This window comes from Trachurus trachurus (genome assembly GCF_905171665.1).
Source record: "Trachurus trachurus genome assembly, chromosome: 12".
NCBI classification, from domain to species: Eukaryota; Metazoa; Chordata; class Actinopteri; order Carangiformes; family Carangidae; genus Trachurus; species Trachurus trachurus.
The window spans coordinates 29456556-29477347 of record NC_139908.1 but is presented as its reverse complement, the minus strand read 5'-3'; the positions used below and the strand labels follow the sequence as shown (position 1 = coordinate 29477347).

Here is a 20792-nt window from a genome sequence, read left to right as displayed (position 1 = left end):
TCTCACTTTACTATAAGGTGCACAAAAAGAGTAACTAATGATTCAGTAATGATTCAGTACTCATTACCTAGTCATTTTGATGTCTCACTTTACTATAAGGTACACAAAAAGGGTAACTAATGATTCAGTACTCATTACCTACTCAATTTGATTTCTCACTTTACTATAAGGTACACAAAAAGGGTAACTAATGACTAAGTAATGATTCAGTACTCATTACCTACTCAATTTGATTTCTCACTTTACTATAAGGTACACAAAAAGGGTAACTAATGACTAAGTAATGATTCAGTACTCATTACCTACTCATTTTGATGTCTCACTTTACCTTAAGGTACACAAAAAGGGTAACTAATGATTAAGTAATAGTTAGTTCCTCAGTAATTTGATTAGGAGTTACTGAATAACTCACCATTAACTAATAGTGAGTTCCTCATTCATTCCAAATTTGTTTCATAGTAAATAACTACTCTAAATTTTGTGCACCTCAAACAACTTTACTGTGAACCACGGTGTGATCAGTATACAGTACTACACAGCCCCATGATACATTCATTTAGCCTACCAAACATGTGACAAACTATCATATTTATTTCGAAGGCAACATGGATGGTCATATTGATGTGTATGTGGTCTGAAATTAATGAATAAAATCTTCTAAAGAATCCTGCTGTCTGTGATTTTTTTAAGGAACTACTAATGTAAAGATGAAGATGAAGAAATGAAAAACCACTCATTATGTGTCACTTTAGGTCATAAAGGTTAACTACTGGACATTTTATTGAGTAATGATTCTGTACTGATGAAGTAACTAGTTCGCTAATCATCAAGTTGTGATTAACTTTCTATGAAATTATATCATGAGTTAATGAAGAACTGATCATTAATAGTTCCTCATTAGTTCCTCATTAACTACTCCTCGGAAATTTGATCAGGGGTTCCTGAAGAACTGACCATTAACTAATAGTTAGTTAATCATTAGTTCCTCAGTAACTACTGTAATTTTGTGTATCTCATTTCCCTAACTAACTACTCATTAGTTCCTCAATAACTACTCCTCTGAAATTTGATCAGGGGTTCCTGAAGAACTGACCATTAACTAATAGTTAATTAATCAGTAGTTCCTCAGTAACTACTGTAATTTTGTGTAGCTTAGTTCCTCAGTAACTACTGTAATTTTGTGTAGCTTAGTTCCTCACTAACTACTCATTAGTTCCTCATTAGTTCTTCATTAGTTACTCATTAACTACTCTAATTTTGTGTACCTTAGTGTAAAGTGTTACCGTTACAAAATTTCATTTCACAACCAGTTTCACAGAATCACTTTTACAAATTGTGCAGGTGCAAGTGTGAGTGATGCTGACCACTTGTGTTGACTGGGTCAAATTTGTGAAAATTTCATGCTGTTTTACCTCTAATTACTACAGATAGATAGATAGATAGATAGATAGATAGATAGATAGATAGATAGATAGATAGATAGATAGATAGATAGATAGATAGATAGATAGATAGATAGATAGATAGATAGATTTTTTGGTTGCTTTTATTTTGAAATTAGTTTTCACCATATGCCTTTTACATGCTCACATAACAAAACAAAAATGGGGACTAGCTTTGCTGTGCTCTTCACAGAGGAAGCTGGCTTTACCACAGTCTCATATGGGCTGAACAATGCCAGCAGGTCCTATTGCTGTTTGCAGCTTCTCACTTGAATCAACATGTTTTCTACCAGTGTTGCTGATGAAGACACACAATATCCAGAGGATATATAAACCTCTAACAAAGAGTTAAAAAAAAAAGAAACAACAGTTAAGACACTTAAAATAACACGACATGGACAGAGCAACTGGACAGACCAAAATGATATATCAGCATAAGAATCATTATATTCTCTCTGCACTGAAACAGCTGTGTGGTCTTGGTGGATGTTTTCCAGTTTTCCATCATAAAAGGAGCATCATCCAGATGAAACCTACCTGCTGAGGTTTGTCACTCAGGATATCTCTCTTGGTTATCGTGGTTCTGTTGAAGCTGCACTGAGCCATGGATGAGTCATCTCAGCTCACAGTCCAACAGCTGTCGTCTACGCCTCAGCTTACAGGTAACATACACTTTTCTCTGCAGGAACACCGTTACCTAGCAACGCCTCAAACACACCAGAGGTCTCTGCTCTGTGGCGTGTTTGTAAGTGAGAAAACTCAAAAGTGATCTACCAGACTGGTCTGTGATAACAGGAGTCTGAGTTGTTGAGATACATGTAACATAAGAAGCAGCATCCTACAGCTATCAGACTGTGTAACACCTCAGCCAAGGGAAGTAGACTCATTTCATTATTACTGTTTCGTTAGTTATTTATGATCATCTCATTACATCTGCACTGCACATGGAGTCTCCAACTAAAGTTATCAAATCCCACAAAGGCTAATACACATGTTCCTACTGTTATTCCCACTGATGGGGCCAAGAGATAAATGATAAATAATTGTCTTCAGATGAACCTTACATTGATTGAACTTTATTATCAATGAATGACATTTGTCAGTCATGCTTCGCACACTTGAGAGACACTCAAGTCTTTATATAACTACCTGGATACACAGCATACACTCTTATACATGAAATCAATGGAAGTCATTTCTCTAAAGTGAAATATCCAGCATTTACTCTCTATTCCATGTGATCCATGTTGCTTATTACTGCATTATGAGACAGGTTGTGTTTGAAACTGTGTAGCATTGTTGTGTTGCAGCTCTGCCAGCTGCAGTGCCTCCTCTGTACAGGAGATGGCCATCCTTCATTGGTAGTTCACCCCTTTAATCACCTGCATGGGCTCAGTTGTTCAAAAGGTTTAATCTGGATCACAATGATCTGGATTTTGGAATCCATTGTTTTGCCATCCAGGATCATGTAATCCATCCTAATTTGTCACAGTTTTTCAAAGCAAAGCTGAACTGACTCTGATCCAGACACAATATTTTCAAGATGACCAAATCTGGATTACAAGTGCTCTAAATGTAACTGTATTTCACTCTGAACACTATGGGTACAGGTAGAATTGCCAACACAGGGTCAGTCTTTTTATTTGAAGAAAGAAACAATAGTACTGTCCCATTGTCAATGCATGCAGCCACAGTGAAGAGCACCTTCTCTTCCACATTAATGCTTCATAATTGGCCATTCAATGGGAACAGTCCCAATCATCCGTTTCCATAGTTCGCTCATGACTTGAGGACATCTTGTGAAGAACTCTGGCCCACTATTCTGCAGTTGCTCCGCTTCAGACCCAGGGACAGTGGGGGTGAAGAACATATGATTTTGGTGACACTGGTAAAATGAGATGAGTATGAACAAACAGATGAAATGTTATGCAGGGTGTTTCTTTTTATGCATTGTACTGCATGCATCCTATGTGGTGATGGTTAACTGTGATGCCAAGGTCTCTCCCTAGGTAACATGACTGTTATAACAATAAACAACCAACAGCACTCATACCGCCATTAGGTCTAGGCCTATATATGGGTATCTTTTTTTTTTTTTTTTAAAGCTGTTATTTCTGTAACATACAACATGGTAATGAATGTTGACTGCTGCTCATGTTGTGTAGCTCTCTTCTCCCACCTCCTCTTCCTCCTCTGTCTCCTCTCTGGTTGGAGGACATGGCCACACCCGGAGACTGGTTCTGTTGCGTCCTATCTACAGTATCTATCTATCTATCTATCTATCTATCTATCTATCTATCTATCTATCTATCTATCTATCTATCTATCTATCTATCTATCTATCTATCTATCTATCTGTCTGTCTGTATGTCTGTCTGTCTTTGTAACCCCAAGAGATAAAGAAAAAGAAAATGACATAACATATAAGGCAGTCACGTTTCCCACGGTCACCACTCATGTTTTATTCACTCTCACTCTCTCGCTCTCTCTCTCTCTCTCTCTCTCTCTCTCTCACACACACACACACACACACACACACACACACACACACACACACACACACACACACACACATACAACCACAGCTACTGGCACGTGAGAAACAAGGAACAGGAATACTGCTTTATTTTCAAAATAAAGTACACATTTTGACTATCTAATAAAAAGCCCATGGGAAACTCCCCAGGAGCGATGGGAGATAATAACGTACACGTTTAAAGCTGGTTTGTGATTATAACATCAATATATCAATTCTGGTTGTAAATGCATTTGTACATTTAGTTTATCGGGAGCTTTGATTGTGAAAACCAGATCTTATTTCCTGTCTGACGTTGCTGTTGATCCATCAAATCTCTCCTTCAGGCCAACAGGTGCAGCTCTGTGCTTGTCAGTTCGATGTGTCAATTATTTGTTAAAGGGATAGTTCACCCAAAATTCAAATTTCACTCATTATCTACTCACCCTCATGTCGACTAGGGAGAAGTTTCAGAGTCCTCCGTGGCTTCTCTGAGTTACAGCGGGGCTCCGTGCAGCACTGCATGTCCATATGCTGCACGGAGCCCCGCTGTAACCTCGAGAAGGCACGGAGGACTCTGAAACTTCTCCCAGCCCTTAGTCGACATGAGGGTGAGTAGATAATGAGTGAAATTTGAATTTTGGGTGAACTATCCCTTTAATGTCGTTATCAGAGTCATCAAACCAAGCTTACCTTTTTATTTATTTATTTTTAATTATTATTATTGTTCCTTTTTGTGTTTGTTTTGTTGGCGTTTTGCTCCGTGTACAGTTGTGCAGCGTGAATAGTGAAGCCTGCTACCGACACAGGATATAGCTGACTGGACTTTCACAATAAATGTCAAATGTGCGCTAAAAGAGAGAAAAAAGTTACAGTGGGAAAACTATATTGACTATTTCAATGTGCAAAATGTACCAAAGCAAAAACTGATTTCTAAACTGTTTTCTAAATCAATCGCAAACCCTACCTACACCCATTGCTATTTGACTAAGCTATTGTTTGTGGTTATTTAAAGGAATCTTTAATTGATAAATTGACTTCTCTGCATGATTTTAGAACTAAAAATGGTATGCCACAGTTTAAATTGTAAAGCTTATGAAATTAGAATGCTTTTAAGGGGTTTAGTTTTTGCCTTTAAAGAAAAAAAATATACATGGGACTTTTCTCTGCTATACACCTGAATTTAAATTATTGTTTGTTTGTTTGTTTGTTTGTTTGTTTGTTTGTTTATAAGACATTCTTTATTCATAGTAGCCTGTAGAAGGTAAGTCCAGGAGCCAGACCCTAATTTTACCACAAGAAATAATATGAACTATGGAATAAAAAAATGTAGCCTAAATGATTACATAAATAACTCCTTGCTTTTAAATGTTGATTCATGAAACAGAATCAGGCCAAATTCAATACAGATTGCAGGTAAACCAAAATAAATACATAAATTATGTTAATTGAATATGTATTTGTGCATTGCGTTAAAGTGATTGAGAAAACTACAAACAACATGAATCTGTATACATTCCCCCACTCCTGTTTGCGATAGGTAGAGAAGATCTCTGCCAGGTTAGTGACAACACAACATTACTTACAACAACATTATTTAGCCTACAAGTTGACTTGTGATCCACACTGATGTAGGCTAGTGGAGCCACAAGTAGAAACACAGGAGTAAAAGAAAAAGTTTCCAAGAAAAAAATAAGAAACAGGTCACTGCAATACTAGAGAAATGACGCACGCACAGAAGTCAAGAAGGCTTAGTATGTCCACTTCGTGCTACCGCGGTAAAGTGAGCCGCTGTTTGCGAGATAGTGGTAAAGTGAATCGCTGTTTGATTTTCGTTGGGCGCGCGCTAGAGTAAATACGGTAGGCACGGTTCTCGAGCAAAGTGAAGGTCCTAAAAGATACATAAAGCCTACGTGCTTTTACTGGAGAAATGTGGAGAAAAATCACCTCTAAGATGAGTCAACTTTTTAGTTATATTTCACTGCCGTAAAGGGGAGAAAAATCACCTTTCAGTGACATTTTACTGTAGAAATGTGGAGAAAAATCTGTTTTAAACGACCCCTATAATATAAGCAATTTACAGTATGCTGACCTTTGACCTTATCTCACATCAATTCCTTCATATGTGTGTTCCTCTTTTTATTTTTTATTTTTTATTTTTTTACATATTCTTCCTGACGTCTCATTCTACCTCTGGTACAATTTTGGTAACATTTTACTGTAGAAATGTGGAGAAAAATCACCTTAAATTCACCCCTATAATAAAAGCCATTTACAGTATGCTGACCTTTGAACTTACCTCACATCAATTCCTTCATATGTGTGTTCCTCATTTTTTTTTTTGCATATTGTTCCTGACGTCTCACTCTACCTCTGGTACAATTTTGGTAATATTTTACTGTAGAAATTTGGAGAAAAATAATTTTGAAACGACCCCTATAATAAACTCCATTTACAGAATGCTGCTACAGTAAAATCTCACCAAAATGATACAAGAAGTGAGGTAAGGTCAAAGGTCAGCATACTGTAAATAGAGTTAATCATGAGGGTGGTTTTAATCTGATTTTTCTCCAAGTTGATACAGTAAAATCTCACCAAAATGATACCAGAAGTAGAGTAAGACTCCAGGAACAATATGCAAAAGAAATGAGGAGCACATGTATGAAGGAATTTATTTTACATAAGGTCAAAGTTCAGCATACTGTAAATGGAGTTGAGTCATTATGGGTGGGATTTTTAATCTGATTTTTCTCCAAATTGCTACAGTAAAATCTCACCAAAATGATAGCAGAAGTAGAGTAAGACCCCAGGAACAGTATGCAAAAGAAATGAGGAGCACATGTAAATAGAGTTAATCATGAGGGTGGTTTTAATCCGATTTCTCTCTACATTAAGGCAGTGAAATATAACCAATAATATATAATATATATAACATAATCATCTTGGATGTGATTTTTCCTCCACATTTCTCCAGTAAACGCACGTAGGCTTTATGTATCTTTTAGGACCTTCAGTTTGCTCAGCCTACCGTAGCTACTCTAGTTCGGGCGCAACGAAAATCAACGGCTGACTTTACCACTCACTCGCAAACAGCGGCACTTTACCGCGGTAATGTGCTGGGGTTTCTCTTAGTTCACCTAAATTCATATTAATATCCATATTGTCTGTGTAAATAACGATTGGCTGGGTAAAACCATGGATCTATAATATAATACATCCTCTATGGGTAAAAACATGCGGAGTCTGATGTCAGTCCAGGGACGTCGTGGCGTAGCACAAATGACGATTTTGTTGTGAAAAGAAACAGGAAGTCCTCCGCCGACTCAGTCTAACTTGACGGTGTCAGTGTTCGTACCGTGCGAGCTGCGAACTACCGACGACCTGACGGACAGTCTGCGGGGACAGGTTGTGGATTTACATCCGTCACGGAGCACATTTAGTTTTTCATCCTTTCACTCGGTATTAGCCTATTCTGGGCTAAACAAGGAGACATCCTGGAAGAAGTCGGAGAACCGCGGATATCTACGCGGCATGGCTGCTTCGTGAAGCACGGCAGGTGTGAAGAGATGCCGGCGGAGCCCGCGGCGGCCACCGGCCGGGTGGTGCTGGTCAAGAAGATCATCATGAAGGACGGAGGCGCGGTGGGTGGACACGGACAGCCCGCCATTTTACTCCTGTTTGATTAGATGATATAAATACACAGATTGTTGTTGTCGCTGCTGTTGTCAGCCTCTGTTATCCAGGCCGTTGTGTGTTCATTCGTTCATTCATTCTTTAACTGTGTGGGCTCTGTTACATTCAATGACCGTCGTCTCTCAGGATTCATTATCAAATAATATTAATATAGTCTGTATTTTGTATTGGGGGAAAACGCTCAGTGTGCGTGTTTGCGTGCGTGTGTGGGTGACATAACAGGGTAACGTTATCATGACACAACGCATGACTTATGGATCAACGGACATTTCTACTTTCACTGTAACATAGGACACAACAGCATCACTGGGGAAGTGCACACAGCTGATTCTGTCTGTTGACGTTTCCTATTGGGTCTGTTGTTTTATACCAGCGATAACATTGAATTGATAAAATGTCACCGACGGTAAAATAAATGAATAAATGAGTCAGTGAGTGGAGGTAAAATGGGCCCGAACTGACTGAGCCGGTCTGGTACAAAATGGCTTTGTTTGCTGCGTGGATGAGTGTGCAGTGTGCAGGAGCCACGGCAGAGCAGAGCAGAGCAGAGCAGAGCGGCTTTACCGTGGGCCACTGGGCCGGCCCCACGACGGCCCCACGACAGCAGCTCGGCTTAGTGAGAGGATGCTGATGTGGTCATGGAGCCATTATCTGTTACGTAACAGGCTCAGGGCAGGCAGACTGCAGCTTCAACACTCCACAGCCTCCATGGCTGCTTCATCACCACTCTACTTTATTCCAAAACAAACATGAAAATAATGTCCTTTGTCTCATATGTGTATTTGTGTCGTGCGTTTTCAGCCCAACAGATCCTGACCCTGATGATGGTGATGATTTTCTGGGTAAATTGTAAAGTTCATGCTCATAATACAAATGCCTCTGATACTAGATTGAGCATCTGTATAATATACTGTACCATGTAGTCTAATGCAATAGGGTCATTCCATGAAATCGGTAACTTTTCAACTTTGAAAAGTTAAAATTTAAACTATAATTAATTGCTATTTTTTAAGTAGCCAGGGATCAAAGAAAGTTTAAAATGACAGGAAATGATGTTGTGCCATCTCAGGCTGTGGAATTTCATATTTTATTACAGTTTTAATGTTTTTCTAATCTTGTCAACCCTGTTACTGACATAAACTTTACAATATATACAGTATTTCTAATTAGAGATTATTGAGATTATTTTCTATATATAGTCTATATAGTTTTAATTATAATGGTAACAGTTGAAAGTCCATTTTATTTTACATTTTTATCAAATTAATGACAACAACAGGGTTGGCGTTACAGTAAATAGTGTAATAGATGACAGGACTCCTGTCAATCATGTCAAATCTGGGATGTACCATTGTTTTTTTTAGGGTTTTTTGGTTAGGGTAACAGGGTTGACATAAAATCAGGGGACAGCGATAAATTGGTAAATATTTATAATAATTAATATATATTATTACCAAAAACACTGTTTTACAATACGATCATACTTAAAACAATATGTAAATGTAAACATTTTAACATTTTGCCAACATTTTACAAATTAAAAGTCATGTTGATGTACAACAACAACAGTGAGGGACAGGCCAAAAACCTCACCCTCATCAGCATAAAAGTCATTTTAATTATTTAAAATTATATTTAATTGACTTTAATTTGATGTTATAGTAAGGAGAGAAGACATGGTAATGATATATTTTTAAATTACATATTCATTTGTTGTTATTATAATTTTATGACTGATTACTTCTTGGGGAGGCAAAAGTTACCGATTTCATGGGATGACCCAATAACATGTTTCACACTTAAATGGCAGTTTTTCCAGAAATCAATTCCCGTACAGTAGTCTATAAATGTTGTGCTGTGCAGCCACTGTTTTCAAGTGGCAAATCAGAACTGGATTTCCACTAAATAAGAGTAATGTTAGCAATTTGGCAGCAGGTGACAGTGGAAAGTCCTGCTTTAAAAATTTTTTTTAAAAATATTATTTCTACTTTATTTTTCTTTTCTATTTTTTTTCTAATCTTTATTGTAAGCGCTTTGAGACTTGTTCTTCAGGTGAAAATGCGCTCTATAAATACAATTTATTATTATTATTATTATTATTATTATAAAAATGGCAGCATACAGTTTATCAAGAAGAAGAGCCATTTGTCGTCATTAAACACTGGAACATATAAATAAAAACTGCATTTCTGTTTGCAACTGAATCCATGATGGTGATGTCAGTAGATGCTCATCGAAATGAGGTCGTCAAATATTAGAAATGAAGCTCCTTGAGAAACAGTTTGTGGCGCTCCACTCATGTCATTAAACAAAGAAGAAGAGGGTGCAACGTGATGATGTTTCAACTTTTTTTTAACGTATATTTAAAAAAAAAAAAGATAAAGCCACAGCTCAGTGGATGTGGAGCTGCACAGCTGTAGCAGCGTACGTCTGTTTTATAACAGCAAGAAAAAACAAACATTGTCGACGATCCTTTCAGGACTGTGCTGCTGATCGGCACCAGCCAGTCACAGACATTCAATAGAGCATTAATTCTGAACATGAAGATGTCTTCAGTGTGGGACTTTCAAACATGTGGAATAGAGGGGGGCTCGTGGAACTCTGAAAATGTCCGTATTGTTTTTAGCTCCAGTGCTAACAGGAGCTAGCCTGGCTCTCGCCAGACCCTTGTAGTTCCGCAAAGCTACGCTGAGCTCCACACAAGGGTCTGGGACTGCTCCATAGGCGATTCATTTCAGAAGGCGGGGCCTTGTAAAAAAAATCTTGTATGTGATTGGATAAACCACTTGTCCGTTATCTTGAATGACGTGCTACTTCAATCAATCGGAAGAAGAGCGAAAACATCCTTGCCACCAATAAATGCCTTCAAAACCGTTCTCTGTTCATCTTTCAAAGAATTAATATTCGATAGATTCGACAAAACAGTTGAAATAGCAGAATCAATGCCAACGCACGATTCCTCACTGCGAGCCGCCATTGTTGTTTGACTCAAACAGTCGCTTCAGCGCTACATCACACCTCAGAAAGTCCCGCCCGGCGATCCTGATTGGTTCATTATTTTTTGCTCCGGGGAAGAAGTTTGCATTGGCCTCGAGTCCAGACCCTTGTGTGAAGCTGAGTGTAGCGCCTCTGGTGGAGCTTTGCGGAACTACAAGGGTCTGGCGAGAGCCAGGCTAAACAGGAGCACCAACACATGGCTGATAACCCTTCCTGGAGCGATTGTACTGATTAAAACAAATCTGTCATCACAAATAAAGCATTAATGTATCACAGCATTCACAATATTCACTTAGCATCAGCAAGAAGAGAAACAGCTATTAATGTGTCAGTCTGGTCATCTACCACTATATAATGTTATTGTATTGTTTCTATTTATGGGCATTCATGAAATCAAATCATAGAGAAAACAGTTCAAAACTTTATTTTTCATCATCTCATTTTGACATTTCATGTGGTTCTGTTTGATTTGGATAGCTTGCATTTATGTTCCCAAATTGCAGTCTGTCTCTTCCAGTCTGCAGACAGACTGCTCCTTTAAATAGGAGAGGATAAAGCAGGAAAAGAATAGGGAAAAATAAAAGCAAAAACAAGATATTTTATGGCTCTGGTATTTTAGACTCATTTAATGTAATACTGCTGTATAATTGACCAAAATATTAAGCTGTGAGAAAATGGTTTTATTTTCTAGTTTGTAGTTTGGCAGTTGTAGTTGTAGAGTGTAATCATTTAAAGGCTGTATTTTGTAATCTTGGTTGTATGCTGGGACCAAACCAAAACCTTTTGGCTCACACATTTTTCCCATGCAGGCGTCCGGCCCATAGACTGTAGTCAGAATGGCCGTAGCACCGTGACGACACCCATTGGTTTGGGGGAGTCTGTTTTGTGCCGCTACTACGGGGGTTTGAACTGCGCCATGTTGGATTTTACTTGCCATATTTGGAGCGGTGCGGCGGTTAGCCGGCTGAGAACCCGCCCACTGGCCTCGAAGCAGTGGTCTCTGGACCTGTCACTCAACGGTTCCGCGCCCTAATTGGCCAGAATTTTAAACCTAATAATAGTAAAACGGTAGAGTTTAAAAAAAATTCACCCCCCTCAGAGTGTGTGCGGGGGTAGAAACTATCGGTTGAGACCAAAAAAATGAAATGTACCAGGCTGTAAATATGTTTTTTTAAGCTGTAAAGTCGGCTATTTTAACATGGGGCTCAGTTGGAGTTGCTCCCTTCTGGAGCCAGCCCCCAGAGGAAGCCGAGGGGATTGCAGTTTTTTGAACGCGGAAGTGAGCTTCACTTCTCAGACCCACAACTGCCCCCTTGGGTCCGGCCTCATCAAGTTTGAGTCATTTTTACACTGCTGAGGTCTGTGAGAAGGGATCACAATGTTTTCACCCTTGCAGGGGTCAAATCTGTTGAAGTGTGATTTGTTGTAACTGTGGTCTTAACCTGTGAATAATGCGTTAAACACAGTGTGGACCAGTGGACATGATGAAACAGACACAGATTATATTTCAGATGTCAGAGCCACAGGAGACAAACACACATCACTGCCTGGAAGAAGGAGAAGGAGATCAATCTAAAACCTGACTGGAAATATGAGGCAGTCTGGTCCTGGAAGTTAAAGGCTCCTCCACCATTTTTTTTTCGTTGTTCATTTTCACAACATTTTACGAAGAAGCCAGTTATTAAACTAATGAAATGTGTGTGTTTGTGTGTGTGTTTCCGCTCCAGCAGGGTATCGGCAGGCCCAGCGTGTATCATGCAGTGGTGGTGATCTTCCTGGAGTTCTTCGCATGGGGTTTACTCACCACACCCATGCTCACTGTAAGTGATGAAGCAAATTTTTTTTTTCACTAAGCTGTTAAATGGGTTTGTACAAGCTATTCTAGCTAGATGACCAGATTGAACAAAGACAAATGAATGATTCATTGGCTGACCTGTCATCCTTTCAGCAGTGTCCTTTTACAGACTCATCCCCAGCTCACTGTCATCAGTGTACTGTTCCATTCAAATCAGTGTGTCACTAACCTACTTAGTGAGTACTAGGTGAACTGTGAGAGATATGTTTCTCTGTATACATGAGTGATGGATAATACTTTTATTGAGGTGGCTGCAGTATTGAGCCGGGCAGGCAGCCTGCAGCCCAGCTAAAGGCCCATTTATGCTCAACGTTAAAGGGACAACGAGGAGGGTCGGTGTTTAGCTCAGTTGGTAGAGCACCCGCCCCATGTGTAGAGGCTATAGTCCTCGCTGCAGGCGGCCCCGGTTCGAGTCCTGTGGCGGACGGCCCTATTCTGCGTGTCATCCCCCCCCTCTCTGCCTCCCATTTCCTGTCACACTCTGAACTGTCCTATCTAATAAAAGCATGAAAAGCCAAAAAATATACTTAAAAAAAAAAAAAAAAAAAGGGACAACGGGAATTTTTGGAAAAGCGAAGTGTTTTCACACTACATTTATGAGCCTCCGCGCACCGTAGAATTCTTCGACCGGCGCAAGACAGACTCATGTTTTCATTCATCAAGAATTAAAGTCAAAGGTTCAAAGAGGTTCACATACCGTCGTAGTCCCGACCATAAACGGAGATTCGAAGGCGTTATTCTCATGAGCGTCCGCGAAACCGAAAGTAAGGAAACGCTGGTCGGCTCGCCCAGCATCTCCACCACCACTAATAATAACAAAATAACCATAGAGACAAAACGATATATTTATCTAAAATGGAGCCATTAACAAGTGGTAACGTAGATTCATCCACATTAACGTGAGACTTTTTTATAACCAAATAGAAACTCCTCGTTGTCCCTTTAAATACGCATACGGATACGGATGGAGCCTTTCGTCCATACTCTGCGTTCATTTCGTCCGTTTTTCGTCCGTTTCCACAAAGCTTACGGATATGCACCAAACGGAGCAGTACCACCGGAAACCGTGGGGGCAGTGTTGCCGTGACTACCCGATACGGAGCCTAGAGTATGGGGTGAAATTACTGCCATAACTCCACAAACCCGCAAAGCATGTTTTACTCACGCCCAACGATTCACAAACAAACGCAGTGTGTTTTGCAAATACAAAACATAATTCACAAACTAATGCATTTTGTTTCACAAATAAGAAATGCACCTATTGAATAAATACACCATGCTTCAGAAACAAAAAACATATTTCTTCAAGTAAAAGAAAAAAAATCCTTCAAGTATAAAAACACAATTCTACAACTACAACTACAATTCTACAACTACAACTACAATTCTACAACTACAACTATAATTCTACAACTACAACTACAATTCTACAACTACAACTATAATTCTACAACTACAACTACAACTATAATTCTACAACTACAACTACAACTATAATTCTACAACTACAACTACAATTCTACAACTACAAACACAATTCTACAACTACAACTACAATTCTACAACTACAACTATAATTCTACAACTACAACTACAATTCTACAACTACAACTACAATTCTGCAACTACAACTACAATTCTACAACAATGGAACTGTCACGTGACTTTTGGCAGTAATATTCCACCCTCCGCGCTGATCCACACACTTGCACTCACAGCCAGACCTGTAATTCACCCTCCACAACAACAGGTGGTGCTGCTGAGTCAATAGGCCTATGTCACGGCACAGCTGATAGCCGGAAGTGCAGTGTACCTGCTCAACCCAAACAGATGACAGATCTCCCAAAAGTGGGGTCCAGACGATGTGGTGCCACTTGAAAACGAACAATAAATAGTTATAATAATTGTTATGAATTAATATAGGTAGAGTGTGGCGTTTTGTTCATGCAGTTTGTAAACACCGGCAACTTTATGTTGCAACAGACATGAGAGCCGTTGTGGTGGGCTGGGCTCCTGCTAGCACTAGCACTAGCCTCAGCCTCCTCGCACTAATCCTCACAGTTGAACAAGGCGTGAAACTGACTGCTGATTAATCTGATTCTCCCCCAGCTGCTCCAGGGAAAGCAGCTAAGCAGCTGGGTGTAGCACTGGGTTTTAGCCTCTTCCACCCACTTTGGAGCCGGGTAGGCTTAAGGGCCTTTCACACCGAACGCGGTATGCGCTGCGCCCACCGCGAGGTACAGCGCAGACAGGCGCAGAGCAGGGCGGCATCGCTCACACATATGGCGCAGGTTGCTTAGCGACCGAACAAACAAGACAGGATTTGGGGGGGGGGGGGGGGGGGGTATATACAAAGATATGTTCGCCAGGAGCTACAAAACGACCGCCTCCAGGTGTACTTTAGCGTCAGGCTGAGCAGGGAGCAGTTTAACAGCCTGTTAGAGAGAGTTGGTCTGATCCTCAGGAGGATGACAACTCACTTCATGCATCCGTCTGGCCGTTTGTTTTCACTCTGCAAGCGGCTGATTTTGTTTCAGACTCCACTACATCCTTTCCTATTGGACGCGCCGAGATGTCGTCACAGCGCGCTGCGCCCAGATTAAAACATTTTTAATTCGGGCGCAGCGCGCCGCCGCGGCATGCGCCCACCTTGCGTGCCGCTCAGCTCGGCGCAGAGCCATTCGCCCGTGCACCGCGGTAGCACGTACACAATGAATGGGTTTGCTGCCGCCTTCCGCCGCCTGCCGCGTTCGGTGTGAAAGGCCCTTTACTACTACACCGGCGTCCAGAGGCTGCCTTAGTTTATCCCGTAACCAGGGTGACTATCGGAGGTGGGTATACACTGCTCAGCGATTTTGGATCGTTAAAAATCCCTGGTAGTCACCCTGGTTATATCCACCACTTTCCGGAGAATGACGCTCCATTCCACCGTTAGGCTACTGTATTGTTGATAGCATAGACTGGTTGATAGACATTGGCCGTGATGACTTTATTTATAATCATCACGTAATTTTAATGAGAACAATACGGACGAGGTTTTAGCTTTGTCACATTTTCACGTCACTATATATCACCGTTGTGACTACTCTGATGTTAATGAAGTCTATAAAACGAATTGTTGACCAAACATTTTAGATTAGCTGGGCTAACCGTTAGCTGTTAGCCGTTAGCAGTGTCAATAAACAATAACTCAATAAACGGCCCATGAAAAAAATATTATTTTCCAGCGGATATCCTAGTTCCAACATGACTGAGCTAACTGGAGTAGTTTCATGTCGTGTCCCACAACGGGAGGGTTTTAACAGCTGACGTCCTGGTGTTAGTTTGCTGCTGCTGTTAACTTTGCTGTCAGCAGCAGCAAAGCTAACAACTACGATAACCATGACTAATTACAAAAACGTGCACACAGAAATAGTAATGTTTGTTCAGTAATTCGTTTTATAGACTTAACAAACATCAGATTTAGTCACAACGGTTTTGGCAGCCCGGAGCCCCCAAATTTGGTGCCTACACCGGTGGCAAACGCTACTAGTTAGCCGCTAACGCTACCAGTTAGCCGCTCGCTAGAATGCTACTAAAACCGACTTCCGTTGTGGTGTGACCCAATGGATCATGGGGAAAGTGGTGGATATATAATAAACTAAGGCAGCCTCCTCTCGCTGGACGCCGGCGTTGTTGTGGTGTACCGGGCTCCAAAGTGGGTGGAAGAGGCTAAAACCATGGCTAAAACCCAGCTGCTTTCCCTGGAGCAGCTGGGGGAGAATCGTACTTCCGGCTATCAGCTGTGCCGTGACATAGGCCTATTGACTCAGCAGCACCCACCTGTTGTTGTGGAGGGTGAATTACAGGTCTGGCTGTGAGTGCAAGTGTGTGGATCAGCGCGGAGGGTGGAATATTACTGCCAAAAGTCACGTGACAGTTCCATAGTTGTGGAATTGTAGTTGTAGTTGCAGAATTATAGTTGTAGTTGTAGTTGCAGAATTGTAGTTGTAGTTGTAGAATTGTAGTTGTAGTTGTAGAATTATAGTTGTAGTTGTAGAATTATAGTTGTAGTTGTAGAATTGTAGTTGTAGTTGTAGAATTGTGTTTGTAGTTGTAGAATTGTAGTTGTAGTTGTAGAATTGTAGTTGTAGTTGTAGAATTGTGTTTTTATACTTGAAGGATTTTTTTTCTTTTACTTGAAGAAATATGTTTTTTGTTTCTGAAGCATGGTGTATTTATTCAATAGGTGCATTTCTTATTTGTGAAACAAAATGCATTAGTTTGTGAATTATGTTTTGTATTTGCAAAACACACTGCGTTTGTTTGTGAATCGTTGGGCGTGAGTAAAACATGCTTTGCGGGTTTGTGGAGTTATGGCAGTAATTTCACCCCATACTAGAGCCAGTGTGAGACAGAAGAAGAAGAAGACACGATGGCTGAACGAGAGAAAAAAATTCTCCGTCCTCCAGGTGGATTAATTTAACGGCCTTACCGACCACCGCATCACATAACGAGTCCGTTTTCTTCTTTTATTTATTATGTACATTATCAAGATCTCCTCCGTAGTCGCCATGTTTGTTGTCATAAACCTTTGACTCTGAGCTGCCCCCTGGTGGATGTATTGGTTAACATCCATGCCAACGTTAAGGACGCATGAAAGTATGTGAGCAGTGACGGTAACAACGTTTGAAACGGACGCATACAATTACGTCCGTAAGTGGAGCATAAATGAGCCTTAACGCTCTTCAACCGGGCAAGTGGCTCCTGTCAAAGTTCATCCTATAAACCTGCATTTTTTCACACTGACAGGCTCAGATAGTTACAATGAGTGTCCCACAACATCCTAGAAAGGAGAAATGATCGTATGTCTCTACCTTTAGCATGTCTCTCACATACGTTCATTTCTTCTTTCTAGTAAGTTGTCGGACACTCATTATAACTATCTGAGCCTGTCAGTTTGAAAAAAATGCCCGTTTATACGTTGAACTTTGACGGGAGCCACTTGCCCGGTTGAAGAGCGTTAGCTGGGCTGCAGGCTGCCTGCCCGGCTCAATACTGGAGCCACCTCAATAAAAGTATTATCCATCACTCACATGAAAAACATATGAAAACAGGGCCCAGGTTGAAAAAAAATGAAGTTTCCCTTTGAATCAAGAAAGTGTAATATTGTAATCTATTTAGTATTTTGCATAAACACATTCAAAAACCTCTCCTATCCTGACACTATTGATGAATCCTGATTGAAACCAGTAGCTGAGTGTCTGGATAAAAAAGATCAATGTTCCTTCATTAGCTATGCTCAGCTATCAAGTGGGTTTATCTGTTTTGATTGAATTTAAATGTGAATGTGCACCAGGCCGCTGCAGTTATTGTTTCTAGAGCTACAAATGCAGAAGAAATGTAGAATCATGTTGTGATATCAAACAGGAAGAAATTGAAGTTTTAAGATATTTTAATAGGCTGTTTGATCTTTGGCCCAGTTGTTCAAAAGTGATCTGATCGGATTTTGGATAATGGACTGGTTCAAATCTGGAAAATGGGTTGTTCAAAACCAAAAACTGATTCTGAAATCAGATTAGATCATGTAATCCAATCCTTGTTTTAATCTGGATCAAACCCTCAATTTGTGTTCAGTACTTAAAGAATCATTTCCGTTTTTTACAACCTGGACCTTATTTCTAGCATAAAATACGATCATTTACTCACCCAGACAACTTTGGTGTCATTTGGAGTTGTTTTGACGAAATTAGCCCCAGTGGAGCGGCGCGTATATCCGTATAATGCGAGAGCACGGGGCAGCGCAATGCAGCCTCTAAATAACACATTACCCGCCGCAAAACTCGTTCATTTGGCCAATATTTTGTTATGATACGTTATACGTTATAGTACGTGCTATTCCCCTCTGAGCCCGTGGTGGCATGTTATCAACATCCGGGGTCTGTAGGTTGACTACTAACCTCTGACCTGGATGATGTCATCTCCGCTGCCCGGCTCATTCTGATCATAATCATTCCACTTCGGCATTCAGGTCCATTTTTATCTCAACTAGCCGGAGCTTTAGTGAGTCCAGGTTGTGGAGAGGAAGCCTGTGGAAGCTGAACTTCATCCAGCTGCTCATTTGGTTCTGACAAGTCAGAAACACGCAGAAACGAACCGTAGCATTACCGGTAGCAACAAGCCGCGCCGCGCGGCGGTCGGAGATGACATCATCCAGATCAGAGGTTAGTAGTCAACCTACAGGCGCCGGATGTTGATAACATGCCACCACGGGCTCGGAGGGGAATAGCACTAGTGTATCATAACTAAATATTGGTGAAATGAACGAGTTTTGCGGCGGATAATGTGTTATTTAGAGGCTGCATTGCGCTGCCCCGTGTTCTCGCATTATACGGATATACGCGCCGCTCCACTGGGGCTAATTTCGTCAAAACAACTCCAAATGACACCAAAGTTGTCTGGGTGAGTAAAATGATCGTATTTTATTCCAGGTTGTAAAAAACGGAAATTATCCTATAACTTTGATTATTCTGATCCCAGCAGTTGGGTGGATTCAGGGTGTATTATGGCTATTCTACCTGTTATCTATACCTAGTAGCCTTCAGTGTATATGCACTCATTATCCAGATTTGGTAATCTTGAAAAATCTGTATCTGGATTAGACGGATTCAATCAAATTCAATTTTGCTTTGAACAACTGGGATAAAAGATGAAGATTGATTACATGACCCTGGATCCAGATCATTTTGATCCATAATAAAACCTTTGAACAACTGGGCCCAGATTGATACTAGTTTGAGTGAATCTGACAACACAAAGATGAGATGAATGTAATGAAGAACACAAATGACAAACAACTTTCTAGAAAATATGACCAAATCTGGGTCCAACTGGTCTAGAACAATTTTGAATTCCTTTGTTTTACCATCTAGGATCATGTCATCCAGTTTACTGTAGTCCAGATTGAATCCCTATGATCCAGATAGAAAGGTTAGGAGGACTTGAAATGGGACTGCAGGTCACATTGAAGGCTGCTAAGTACATAAAAACAGGATTAGCCAGCATGAAGTCACTCAGTCACTTCTATTTGATTTTTACAGTTATTTAGAGAATTATTTTAGACTTGTTTTACCTCACTCTATTGAAAGGTGTAATCGCCATTTAAAAAAAAAAAAAAAATCTATTTCCACCCTTTGATGAACAGACTAAAAAGTTTATCTTATTAGAAAAAACAGATGTTAACAAAACATCATGCTGTTGGAGACATCATTTGCAGTTGAAAAAAGCGAATAAATCACAATAAATAGTGGCATATTGCAATATATATCACCATAATATTGTATCGAGAGACAAGAATCTTGGTAATATCTCTGGTGATTCCCAGCCCTAATTTCAACCCAACTGTTGATCTAATCAGATATCAGAATATGTTTTTTTTCCTTTTGAAGCCAAATGGAGTGAAATGACATATTTCAAGTCTTGAGGAGGAGAGGTTACTGTCATGTCTGACTGAGCAGGTGGTTCACTGACATGTGGCCAAGAAGTAGTAAAACCAAACCTGCATGATCAGAGCCTCTGACCCGGTGTCACTGCTCTCGTCTTAGTGGGTCCGTGACACAAACCGCAATCTCCTGTTAATGACAGATACGACTACACAAATGGTAACATGTTTATGATAATCCATCGATCCACTGATTTATTATAAAAGGCTTCTTTGAAACAAATGCACACGACCGGGAGGAGGCTTAGCAACACAGTGAGAAGTGACGGCTACTGGCTGGTACGATGTAATCAGGAAGTTGTTGTCGAACCGTCAAAATTTCTTAAATTAGTTAATTCAGACTAAATAGAATTTTGAATGGAAAAGCAATACCTCTAAATGCCCTGTGAGTGTATTATTATTTTTTTTTTTAAATATAGCTTTTAATAAGCATTGACCATGTTAAACCTTTAAATAAGGGGAATATGCAAAAAAAAAACCATCAAAGCTTAACCTTGCTCACTGAAGCAGGAGAAATATGGTAGTTTGTGTCTTTCTGTTTTTTGTTCAGATTTTCTAAATGTTTTCTGTTTTTGTAGGTTTTACATGAGACGTTTCCACAGCACACGTTCCTGATGAATGGACTCATTCAGGGTGTGAAGGTAAGAACCGTAGAGAACCAGAGATAACACCACGCTCAGGGAGAGTAACCCACTGATTTCTGTGCTGCCATTTGAGCAAAGTCGATAGCAACACTAGATAAGACCGAGGGTCTGGCACTGAACATCTTGTTTTACATCTTGTTCTGCTCGTTGATTGGTCCATACGTCC

General features: G+C 40.2%; 1 protein-coding gene across 1 annotated transcript in view; it reads left to right on the top strand.

Annotated features, from left to right (window-relative positions):
• Window positions 1–7376: 7376 nt before the first annotated feature.
• Window positions 7377–20792, top strand: part of mfsd14ba (major facilitator superfamily domain containing 14Ba) — a gene marked incomplete at its 3' end in the record, with an annotated part of 31842 nt that continues 18426 nt past the window's right edge. The window contains exons 1-3 of the mRNA XM_083983785.1: window positions 7377–7598; window positions 12378–12467; window positions 20561–20623. Of these exons, the coding sequence (XP_083839911.1) occupies window positions 7524–7598; window positions 12378–12467; window positions 20561–20623 (228 nt within the window). The 5' untranslated portion in view covers window positions 7377–7523. The remainder of the gene's footprint in view (window positions 7599–12377; window positions 12468–20560; window positions 20624–20792) is intronic.